Source organism: Podarcis pityusensis, assembly GCF_964106645.2.
Source record: "Podarcis pityusensis genome assembly, chromosome: 1".
Taxonomy (NCBI): domain Eukaryota; kingdom Metazoa; phylum Chordata; class Lepidosauria; order Squamata; family Lacertidae; genus Podarcis; species Podarcis pityusensis.
Genome location: NC_138028.1, coordinates 107,505,609 through 107,518,284, shown reverse-complemented (window position 1 = coordinate 107,518,284; position 12,676 = coordinate 107,505,609). Strand labels below are relative to the sequence as shown.

General features: G+C 45.0%; 1 protein-coding gene across 3 annotated transcripts in view; it reads right to left on the bottom strand.

Moving 5' to 3' along the window:
• TANC1 (tetratricopeptide repeat, ankyrin repeat and coiled-coil containing 1) overlaps nt 1-4,643 on the bottom strand; it is a 139,862-nt gene extending 135,219 nt beyond the window's left edge. For 2 of the 3 annotated variants that reach the window (XM_081005396.1, XM_081005398.1), the window contains exon 1: nt 3,743-3,808. In XM_081005396.1, coding sequence (XP_080861522.1) covers nt 3,743-3,763 — 21 coding nt within the window. In that variant the 5' untranslated portion in view covers nt 3,764-3,808. Of the gene's footprint in view, nt 1-3,742; nt 3,809-4,271 lie in introns of those variants that run through there. The other variant, XM_081005397.1, reaches the window with a different exon arrangement.
• Nucleotides 4,644-12,676: the final 8,033 nt, after the last annotated feature.

The window sequence follows — 12,676 nt, the reverse complement described above, 5'->3', positions numbered from 1 at the left end:
TCTCCGCAATTAGGAAAGACTCGGCATAGTTATGTACATGGAAAGAAGACATAATGTTATTTTTAAAAAATCACAATCAATTCTTCAGAGGAAGTTCTGAAGGATGTAAGATACCATATTTATTTCCTTTACAAGTTGGATATTATGCTAGGGTTTTATTGTTTTAAAAAAATGCAAACAAAACATCTGGCTGACAGAAAACTGTGCAAACAATTGACGTTCACTGTCAAATCTGCTCCCAAGACTTTTCAAATGGACTTGTTGAGTAAAGCATTTTAGGAGTACTATAATGAGTACCTTCATAGCAACTACAAGTTCCTTTGCTCCTAGCAATCAAAAGAACCCTACTATTAGAAAGAAATGTCAACTATCCTATTGGTAAAACAGAAATACTTTTGCCAAGCAGCAAAGTTTTCTTCTCCCAAATATATTACTGAAATGCTGCTTTGCCAGCTGTCACATGGCATAAAGAAATGGGAAGACAGCAGCAAAGGCCACTGAATTAGTCAGGGGTATTTCTCAAGCTTCAAGGCTATTTGAAAATTTGCATCAGTATCACAGAAGAATGGTTTATGCACCAAACTGTGTTGTGCAATTTTGCACTGTTGTCTAAAAGAAATTTAAATTTAATTTCTCAACATGTTTTTTTTGGGATATGTAAAGGTAAAGGGATCCCTGACCATTAGGTCCAGCTGCGGACGACTCAGGGTTGCAGCGCTCGCTTTACTAGCCAAGGGAGCCAGATTACAGTTTCCGGGTCATGTGGCCAGCATGACTAAGCTGCTTCTGGCAAACCAGAGCAGTGCACAGAAACGCTGTTTACCTCCCACCGGAGTGGTACCTATTTATCTACTTGCACTTTGACGTGCTTTCAAACTGCTAGGTTGGCAGGAGCTGGGACCGGGCAACAGGAGCTCACCCCATCGCAGGGATTCAAACCGCCGACCTTCTGATCAGCAAGCCCAAGAGAGTTTAGACCACGGTGCCCCCCGCGTTTGGGATATGTATTTGGCCTAATATTAGCAAGTTTATGGTGGTAAGGAATATGTTGTCTGCCGTCCTGGTTACTATCTTACGTTTTAGGATCAACCTTTGGGTATCAACAGATTTGGATGCAGCAGGTTGAAGAGCAAAACTAATTCCCCTCAAACAGCCTCAGAACTTGGGAAATCTGTAAGTAAATTGTAGTCCCCTCCTTCTAACCTTCATTAACGTCATAGTTTTTGATACACTTACTTCATATACAAATTAATATTAGGAAACACCCCTGGTGGCTATTTGCCTCTTAATTGGCATGTATACATAGACAAGTCAATGAATGGAGCCACAGTTACACATGAAACAGCACTATTATGTATGATAGCACCATTAGTATCACTGGTGATACACAGCATTAGGAAGGGGGAAATTCCCTTACAAAGGTTAATACTACAGTTGGTATGGCACCAGTAGCAACTGTTGAACTGAAAGCTAGTCATAGCCTGCATTCAGACAGCACTTTATTCCATTCTGCTGGCATTTTCTTACCTGGCAATCTTTGGGTTTTATTTGATATTACACACGGAAGCAAAAGACACTTCAACTTTATTCTCCTAGAATTTCAGAAGTTTAGCACTCATTCCCATGTTGTTCCCACAAAAAAAGTTTGCAAACCCATTTTGACTGCGCTGCAAACTGCAAAGTCTCCTGTTAAGCTCTCACTAATGAATTCATGAGGTAGCCTTACACACAAACCATTTCCGCTCATCTCAGACCCTCATCTGAAAACTGGAGGCAGTACTAACCTACCCTTCAAGAGCTCATTTAAGGATTACTCAGGTAATAGATGGGAAATGCTTTAAAGGTTCAACTTGTGCAAACACAAATGCAAAGGATGACTATAACCTATTACATGCTGCTCATTGGCTACTAATGGTACGCAAGCACGTTTGGCTGTGAAAAGTTTTCAAATGTGGTTCTTACTATGTTTCAAAGTGGTTGCTACTTGTGTGATGCTCCATCGTGAATATGTACACAGCAGAATTTAACAACACTAGTTTTGTGTTTGTGCAACAAAAAGCAAGAACGGCTGGGAAAGAAATCCTCTGCAAGATAAGGCTGCCTCTCCCTTTCCCTCTGGCAAAACAGAGAAAACAGGAAGCGATGTTCCATTTTTTAAAAAAAGATCAAAATGAGTTACGAAAAGTACAAATCAAGTCAGCACATAAAATAATGTTCTTCTTGTTTTAGCCAATGGTACTTGAGATCTTTATACACCATACAAATAAGGGATGAAGCACTAGGCAAAGAAGACTCATAGGGACTGGAAGAGGCCTCAGAATTATCTTATTCAAGCCAACTGTGTGCCACAAGTAGAGGGAAAGATTAAACAAGGTGGACAATCTACAGCAGAACTACACATTCAAATCATTCAAGGAAATGGGCTATTCACCACCACAGAAGAGCAAATTTTCTAGATCAGACCTGGAAGAAAGGAGAACCCACCAACCAGTTCTACGCCTGTGAGAGTGACTAACTTTTAACAGCCCGCACCTTTTCACAAAATGTCCCAAAAAGTCTACCTACCCTTTTCTGGGAAGTTCTGTCACACCCAATCCTTCCAATTGTTAAGAAACAAATCAACCAAGGCAGTTAACATGTCATCTGACTCTTACACCCTGTTTTTACCTCTCTCTTTCAATTACAAATGACATGCACTTGATGAAACCAAATTCTAAATGGTTCATGTGTCGCAAAATGAAGTTTCTGTCTCTCATATTTCCACGCCCACCAAGCCCTCATTTTTGCATCAAGTTTCTTTCATGCAAAAGTTATCTGGGACATTCTTTTTTAAATGCGCCCAGCTCCCCCAAATAATTTTTTCCCCATACAAAATTTTCAACTATTTCCATTCCTAAGCAGTACGATAACTTAATACTTCCCTTCTTTGGGCAACCTAGTATTAGCTCCCCAACTACAGCAAGCTTGTGTTCCTCCAAATGTATATTTTTTTGAGGATAGATAACCCCATATCCTTTCTCCAGGTTAGGTGGGCAGTCCAGAACCCAGCCACCAATAAGAGCCAACTCCTAGGGGCTAACGGGCCAGCCCCGCCCCCCAATTGATGCGCATGGTGTGTGTGCTGTCATGTGATCGATTATGTGGGGTGAGGCTTACCTCCCCCCCCCCATATTTTATTCAAGTTGGCACCCCTGCAGCCACCAATGTTCGGCTCTGAAGCTTCTCTCACAGATTTTAAGACCCTGCCCCTTAACCCAATCTTCTTCTTTTCGGGTCTTTTCTACACACAGGCCATCGCAGTCTTGAGACTGCATGTTCACTAGTGAAAGGAAAGACACTCTGCACATGTTCAGACAATCTTTGCAAATTTCAGCACTGAATTAAGACCACGTCTCTATGTAACGATATGCAAGCTGGTTTTTCCCTATAACAAGACATCCCTCCTGTGTCCAGGAATACACATGCACACGCACCATGTGTGATCCACACACGTTTATTTTCCCACAGGTATACCTATAGCAAGAGGCCACACGCGCGTCTGTTACTCCCGACTGTATCCCGTTTTCCTATAGAGAACAGTCGCCCATGCCTGAAGATCATCACCACGTGTGAGGTGACCCATCCTCAAACATTACATACTCCTCCCTTTACTTTCCGAACAAACACATTCCCAGACCCAACGGCACTTTTTAGGGCTCTGGCCGCCCCTGACAACACCCTCCCTCCATTGCACCAGCCTTACCTTAGGCCTCCTTGACAACATTCCCAATTCCCCCTCAGAGTGACCGTCAGTTTCACACGATACCCGGTGCACGCCCTGTCCTCCCACCAAGGCACGACCCCGGGCTGCTCCTTCTTGCGCCCGAGTGGCAGGCAGGCTCTCCCTTGCCCCTTCGCAGGCCCTTTCCCCCGCCGCCTGTCCCAGCCCTCGATGCCCACGGCCGCCTTCGACGTGGCTCGGGGGCAGCCTTTCCCCCTCCTCCTCCAGCGCTTACCTAGTGCCCCCACCCGCGAGACCCTCACGCCGAGGGAGAAGCAGCTCGTGCAGCAGCAGGGAGCCGAGGCTCCTGCGCCAAACATGCCCATGCATATTCCCTAGGCAGAAACTTCCGTCTCGCACTTTTGTTTCCTCTTGCAGCGTCCTTTAAAAGACCAAAGGGGGGGGGGACCCTCTGCAAAACCCAGGGCAGGCGCGTGTGGGGATGCGGCGGAGGGAGTGGGGGGAGACTACCACCACCACCACCACCTATCTTCTTCCCCGGTGCGCTTACCGTTTCTCCGGGAGTCCAGCGCCTCCGAGGCGCTTCAGGGTCTCTCGGTGTGTGTCCCGAGCGGGACTCTTCCAGCAGCGCCAGCCAGGCAGGATGAGCTCATTGGAAGCAGGCGGGCAACAGTCCCCGCCTCCCGCATTTCTCCCCTCAGGCCGCCTTTCCCTCGGAGCAGCCAGCCAGGCTCGCGCGGGGGGAAGGGAGGGAGCTTCCCAGGTTGGTTGCAATGGATGCCTCGCAGTTTCGGCCCGCTTCCTCCCGCTCGCCCTCCACACACACCGTCTGGTCTGGGCTGAGCGTCCTGCAAAGCGCGCCAGCCAAGCCCTGGACTGGGCGCGGCCAACTCACCGTGGCAACCTCCCCCCCCTTTATTTTTTTGCTTCTCCTCTCGTGTTCCTGCCCGCAGCTTCCAACAGCACCACCCCTCCTTCTCTCTCCCTCCGTTTCCCTCCACCCCCTCGAGTGGCCAAAGTTCCTGTTGCTTTGGAAAGAGGCAAAACCATCTGGGACCAATTAGCGGGAAGGGGGCTCAGCAGGACTGCAGGGCAAGCCAGACTGGGGAGACCCGGCCTTTGGCATTCCCGCGATCGACAAATGCAAACCTGGAGTCAAAGGTGGGGGTGGCGGGGTAGGGGTAGGGGGGAGTAAAGGGCATGGATCAGGCCGCCTCCGCGCGGAAGTGATCGGATAAATATAGTTGCGAACGCCTGGCGGACAAGTGCTTAATCAATGTTGCCTTGCATGGCTGCTGCTTTTTTTATGTTTGTCCCTCCTGCTTTCCGTGCTCACGAGAAAGCTGCTCTCATACGGGGCTTGTTGCAACGGCGTCCTCTCTTGCATCTGTGCAGTATATTGTTACCTACCTGCCTTACTTGGGTTGCGTGTTGCAACCGGTAACGTGGCTTGCATGCTATATACGCTGCTGCTGTTACGTGTTAAGAGTTCACTCCTTTAGTCAGTCGCAGGGTTGTTTGTTGCCTTTTTTTTTAACCTGGGGGGTTTACAGTATCACAGGACTCTGTAATCGTTGGGATTTAAAAGCAAAGGGGATTTTAAAAGGTTTTATTGATATATAATACAAAAATAAAATCTTTATTTGGTGAAAGAGGAATCTTCAAACGTTGTCATAACATTAAGCTCTTTATTATTATTTTTGTCTGTGTTAAGTGATTGATGGCTGTTGGGTTTCTTGTCCTCAGGCTGCTGAGCTAGGCACACTTGCTTGGGAGTAAGTATTCTTCAACTCTCTGAAGAATACACTGTATTTTGAGTAAACCTGCACAGATTGTGCTGTTATTACACTTTTTTTAAGAGAAGGCACTTGTTGAAATATTTTTGAATGCAACCTTGCAAGTGAGCAGTATTTTTGACACATTCCCCCACCCTTTTAATTCTGTGTCGAAGCAACCATACAGTTGTTCCTTGCTAAGCCATACTCAGAGCATAAACTATTGATCTCAGTAGGTCTGCTCAGAGTATGACTAAGGCTGAAATCCTAACCCAATTTACCTGGGAGTAAGCCCCACTGAATTCCATAGAACTTACTTCTGAGTAGACTGTTAGGATTGTGCGGTTTGTTTGATACGACCTATACATCATATCATTTGTAAAATTGGAGGTGCTGTAACTTACATTATCTGATTAATGTAATGCTCATCACTTATAACAGCAATGGAAACAATACTAGTGCCTTGGTATTTGTTGAAGGTTTTAAATTCTCTTCCGGGATACAAGGTCATACACATCGGAAATAGCCAATTGCATCTTTAAAGTGAAGCCATTATCCAAAATGCCAATAAAAATTATAGCACAGAAACGTATTCCTCCTCCATTCAGTTACTTTCTCCCCTCAGCCCCCAATAATTTTTTATTACAATTCTGAATGCAAGTCTAACAGCACAGTTCTGTCCATGTTTATTTGGCTGTAAGGCTCCCCTTGGGATTAATAAGGCTCACTCCAAAGGAAGTGTGCCTAGGATTGCAGCATGAATCTCTTAGACATAGGGTTCTGAATTCTTAGGCCTACTGAGCAGTACAAGCTAAATGATTTGTACATTTTAAAATTCTATTGCCACAATTTGGCAGATATTTAAAGCAAGTTTCTGGGCTTGGTCACTTTGCCACACCTGATAAGACCCAAACAGTCTTTGGTACTCCTTGCAGTAGGAACAGCATCAGCTTTCTACCATCAGCAATGACTCACGCCTTGCTGCAGGCAGGGCACTTCATTTTCTAAGTATTTTTACCCAGGGAATCTTTGCCTCCCTGCAAATCCTATGTGCTGCTGTTGGAGAGACCCTTAACATGCGGTTCCAATGTTGTTATGTTACATGGGTAGGCAAACTAAGGCCCGGGGGCCACATCCAGCCCAATTGCCTTCTAAATCCGGCCTGCGGACGGTCCGGGAATCAGTGTTTTTACATGAGTAGAATGTGTCCTTTTACTTAAAATGCCTCCCTGGGTTATTTGTAGGGCCTGCCTGGTGTTTTTACATGAGTAGAATGTGTGTTTTTATTTAAAATGCTTCTCTGGATTATTTGTGGGGCACAGGAATTCGTTCATTATTATTTTTTTCCAAAATATAGTCCGCCCCCCCCCCCAAGGTCTGAGGGACAGTGGACCAGCCCCCTGCTGAAAAAGTTTGCTGAGCCCTGTTATACTGTTATTTTAATTGATTGTAAACTGCTTTGGCACTCTTTGGAGTAAAAGGCAGTATTGCAAATAGTTTTGCTAATAAAATAAATAAGTGTTATTAAAAGCAGTTTCAACTCAGAATTCCAAGAGTATCAAATTAAGTGTCCGCTTACAAGATAATTAACCTTGGAAAGAGAACTCATGCTAACTTCTGATATGCTTACATATTCCTAGGGTTACTTGGGTTGAAGTGAATTGGAAGAAGGCAAGATCAGAAGCTCCTGACTCATCTCCCTTTCATCCTGGGCTAATAGACCATGATGTAAACAAAAGAAGAACTGTTATCTCAGGGTGGGAGAGTTTACATGTCTGTAGACCAGTGAGGACCAAAGAGACTGAAATACTTGGGAATTTCTTGTTCCTGTAATCAGGGAGTGGTAATCTCAGGGTAACCCTGAGATAGCAGCTTGTTTCATGTGAAAGGGTGTTTGACGGAGTTTGGATTAATCTATCAAGAACACCATCCACAGGAGAATAATTCATTTCTCTGTTGTCTGAGTGATCAAGACAGTGTCTGGGTTTCCTTGCATTTTTACTGCACAGACTTTTGTCTCTGACACCTGAGGCTTGTTAACAACAGTGTTTCAAACCCAGCAGACAGATCAGGAAAGATCCTGTACGTAGGTACCTCTCAGTAATGAAAGAGTCTTCATAAGGTGTCTAAACAAATGAGACCCGGGGGTATTGTCAGTATACAAGACATCAATTACATTCAGATCCACGGGAAAGCAAGGAGTCTGGATATTTTTCACTATAAATGAATTCTGCCTTCTATAGTACTTCAGCACTTTCAATGACATCAAGTGGAGGGGGGGTGTTTACTGTCTTCAGCCTCTTCCCCTTGGGAGGAGCCAGATCCACAGCTGTTCTTTCACTTAGGATTTCCCCCTCCTCTCCCTCTTCCACTGATTTATTCAGATAATTTGTCTGAGCCAGAAGGCTTTCTTTAATGGGAGTCATGTCTGCTTCCAGATTCTCAAATTTCCCTTGCAAAGATTGAAAGTTTTGAGAGATCTGTTCAAGTTATCAACAGACACAGCTTAAGCTAGGAATGACAGCAGCAAAAGGCAGCTCCAGCTTTGGGAATTTAGAAATCTCCCCCCTCCCCTCCCCTGGCAAGATCTTTGTTCCTGGCCATTTATTTTCACTAGTTTCTACTATGGTTTCTGGTTACACAACTATAGCTGCTCTTTTAACAGGCCCTTGTTAGGACTATTTCAATTAGAACTAGCCATTCGAATTAACTCCTCCTCTTGTGCTGAACAGTCTGAAAATATCTCCCTTTCTCCAGTAGAGAAGAAGTGGTCACTTTAATCGATTGCAACTAATAGCAAATTACTGTCCATTTTGGTCCAGCATAAGCAATTGCTCCTATAGCTGCTGTGTTGTTGTTTTTTTTTTTAAGGGTATAATAAGTAGAGATCATAGGGACGCGGGTGGCGCTGTGGGTTAAACCACAGAGCCTAGGACTTGCCGATCAGAAGGTCTGCGGTTTGAATCGCCGTGACGGGGTGAGCTCCCGTTGCTCATTCCCTGCTCCTGCCAACCTAGCAGTTCGAAAGCACGTCAAAGTGCAAGTAGATAAATAGGTACTGCTCCGGCGGGAAGGTAAACGGCATTTCCGTGCGCTGCTCTGGTTCGCCAGAAGCGGCTTAGTCATGCTGGCCACATGACCCAGAAGCTGTACGCCGGCTCCCTCAGCCAATAAAGCGAGATGAGCGCCGCAACCCCAGAGTCATCCACGCCTGGACCTAATGGTCAGGGGTCCCTTTACCTAAGTAGAGATCATAGCCTGGGGCTTTCATTAGATACTGTTGCTTCTTGGAGCGTGTTGGCATAGATGCTCACCATACTCCTTGATTTGCTTCTCTGCTATACAACTGAAAAAATGGGAAAGAGTAGCGAAGAGAAACTTTGGGAAGGCAAAACATTGCTGGTTCCCCGCCGCTGCTGCTACACAATCTCTTTTTATCCATGTTGAGGCTGTGATTTTGCACTACCGTTTTGTGGACCACTTCTAGGGATTGATATATGGAATGAGACCCGAAGAAAGACAAGTCTTGAAGAATCATGCTTTTTTACTCTTGAGACATACCTGAAACGGAGCCCAAATCTCCACTATGTTTTCACCGGCAGGGCCGACCCTGGACACCTTTAAATCTTTAGCAGATAGATATCCATGTGACAAATTGCTACGAATTGTGGCAGAACGTACCACTGCTGTCGGATCATTGCAAGCACTACATTTTCCCTACGCAAATAGGGGGAAAGCCAAGCTCTCACGAACATTTTCATGTATGTGGGAAACACACAAGGATATATTTTGCTACAGCATGCATTTGGAACAACCAGGGTCCTCTGTACCACCATCAAATCTGTAATTCCCATCTCTGGTAGGGCAGTGAATCTTACCGCTGGTCTCTGAATCAGAGTTCGGGAAGGGAAAGAGCAGAAATGCCACCATGCCATGACTCTTGGGAGCCACTTTGCACTGGCAAGGCCTGTAGCCCAGCTTCTGCTACCTTCCTTGGTCCTCGTAACCCATGAAGCAACTGAGTGAATAGTTCCGCAGCAGGAGCGGGAGGAGGAATTGCTGAGCAGCGACATGGATCGCAGGTCTTTGGTTCGCTAGGTAATTCCAGCTGTCATATTTAATCTTTTCTGGGGCCTCCAGCTGCCCTAAGCCAAACAGTGACAGGGAGAGAGCACTTTACGGCTTGGTGAGTAAGCAGGCAGTGAGGATATATATTCGCTCCATGTCAGAATTCCACAAAGTGGCGGAAAGACATTAGCTGCACTTGGAATCTCCTGGCCTCCACTCCTGAAGCTTCGGTTGGATTTAACTTCAGGCATCAGCTGTCTTGGATCAGCTCAGCCCTGCATTTAGCAAATAGCTTTTCATGTAGAAAATATGTGAAGAAGTGATCTTGGTCTTGCTGCAAAAAGAAACCCCCACAGAAACTTAGCTGCTTGATTTTTGACTGTCATATTAATGGTAGAAACGAGTAGTTTTCCTTAGAGAAGTAAGGAGCTGCTTCAGATATACGCAGTTCTTGTCATATGATCTTCCTCCCATGTAGTACATTTTAAACCACTTCCACACACACACACACACACAAAATGCTAGGGAGTTTATTTTTCACTTAATTTTTCCTTCTGCCTTTTTTAAAAAAAAAACTCCCTAAGGTTTCTATTTTTTATCTACACATACCTTTCTATTTTCGGTAGGTACAGGAACACAGGAAGTTGCCTTATTCTGAATCAGACCCCTTGGTCCATTCAGCACAGTATTGTTTATACAGTACTAGTCTCCGCCAAACAGGTGCCCTCTTGATGTTTTGACGTACAGTGGTACCTCGGGTTACATACGCTTCAGGTTACATACGCTTCAGGTTACAGACTCTGCTAATCCAGAAATAGTACCTCGGGTTAAGAACTTTGCTTCAAGATGAGAACAGAAATCATGTGGTGGCAGCGCGGCAGCAGCGGGAGGCCCCATTAGCTAAAGTGGTGCTTCAGGTTAAGAACAGTTTCAGGTTAAGAACGGACCTCTGGAACGAATTAAGTACATAACCAGAGGTACCACTGTGGTCCAAAGGAACTTGAGGGCACCAGGTTGGCAGTGGCTCTGAGGCATTTCAGGCAGGGGTCTCTCCCCCTACCTGGAGACAGGACCTCTTGCTGCCACTGAGAGCTGCAGGCCTTCCACAAAGATGCACACAGAGAGAGGGTTTGTGCATCATCCAAGCGAAGCTTCTGCTTTCCTTCGCCATTACCACTGTCTTGTCATTTTTAGTTGAGAGACGCCCTCTTTGCACTGTGCTGGATCCAATAGCCAGTTCCTTCTCTCTCCTCCCTCAGGCACTGCTTCTAATCTCCAATCTCCATTTTGCAACATTTAACCAGGACTGGTTTCCATGGTTTGATTCTCCACTGCCCTGGCCCAAAGCTGAGGCAATCAACAGCCCCCTGTAGCTGTGGCCTTTTCTTAAAGGCTCAGATGACTAGCGATGGCCAGGCAAGAGCACCTTGCACATGCCTTAGCTAGGATTTGATGGCACGGCAGCAATGGTGGCTTGCCCATTGTCTCGGGTTACCTTCAGGAGATCCCTGGACATAGGTTATTTCCTGGAGAATCTGGGGCAAACCTGGATGGTTGGCAACCCTGGTGGTGGGGCAAGAATGATTTGGTTTAGCAAAGGGGGAGAACGGTGGTATTAATATGGCCATGCATCTTTTGCAGTGTACTGTTTGGCTCATAGCCATTATGCTATGCCAGTCTAAACTGTTTGGTGTTCAAATACGAACAGATCCTACTCATTGGCTTTTGATGCTCCTAAAAGTTACACTTTTGTAAGACTCATGAGATGAGTGCACAAATTAAAAGACCAAAACCTGCAGTCTTAAACAAGCATCTGCAGTTCTTGTCTACAGTTCCTGCTTCCCAATGTGGGTTCAGCAAAGCCAAATGACTTTAATTAGCAGGAAATTTCAATCTTTCCTTCCAGAAAACCCACAGATGTAAATAATAATGCCGATAATCCTTGATGTTTCTGCCAAGTTACAAGAAATGGAAATGCTGATCTTATGGAAAACTGTCCTTACAGTAAACAACTTTGTTAAAAGGGGCAATTCTGCCTAGGGAAAATTGGCTGAGTTGCTCATCTTCTTTTTACTGCTAATTTGCAATTAGCTGCTGTTGTGGCCTAGGCCCATGTGGCTGTGGTATGTCTTCACATTTTTGGAGAAGTCTGCAGAAAATAATCATATATATATATATATATATATATATATATATATATATATATATAAACTCTTAATGCTGCTCAGATGAATTTTCAATATCCTGACCTAGGAATTATGTGTGGGAAGTTGAAAGTGGTGCTACTAAATTCCCAACTGTAGAACAAAGAAGGCTCACAATATCTTTCTTTTTGAGAATGAGGGACATTCTTGAGAATGAGGGACATTTGAGACTTATGAACAGAAATAAATGTTAGGTAAACAGTAATGAGTTAGTACACTAAATTTTAAAACATCCTCCATTTAATTTCTGAAGTGCCCAGCAATAAGAGCAAATTGCACCATGTAAGAAATCATTTGTCTCCAGCACCAGAAACCCACGACAGGGTAGAATTTTTTAAAAGGTGTGTTCATGGGGGAGATAAATTTATTGCACATAGAACACAGGGAGCACAAACTGCTGGTTTGCTTATTTCCTCCAACTAGGCTACACTTTGATGAATGAAATCTTACTCCTAGATAATTAAGTAGGCTCTGGTCCGTGGAAGCTTATGCCACAATAAATCTGCTGCGTTTTTATGGTGCCACAAGGCTCTCGTTGTTTTTCTAGCAAGAGCATAAGTGTTTGCCTCTAAGGGATCATGCCCTTAAAGGGGACAGGGCCACAGCTCAGTGACAGAGCCCATGCTTCGAATGAGCCCAGGGTTCAGTCACTGGCATCTGCAGTTAAAAGGCGCCTGTAGCAGGTGGTGATGGGAGCACCCTCTGCCTGAAACCCTGACGAGCTGTGATGAGACAGAGTAGACAGCCTGATGTGGTTTAAGGCAGCTTCCTATGTTCCTGAACATAATAATTACACTACAAAGGATCGTTGGTGCTGCTCTGGCAAAGATGGTTGTGATCAAAGCTCCATTCTTCTCTACACCTACCCTAGGCCTCTTCAGTCTGTTTTACAACCTCCTGGTTGCCCA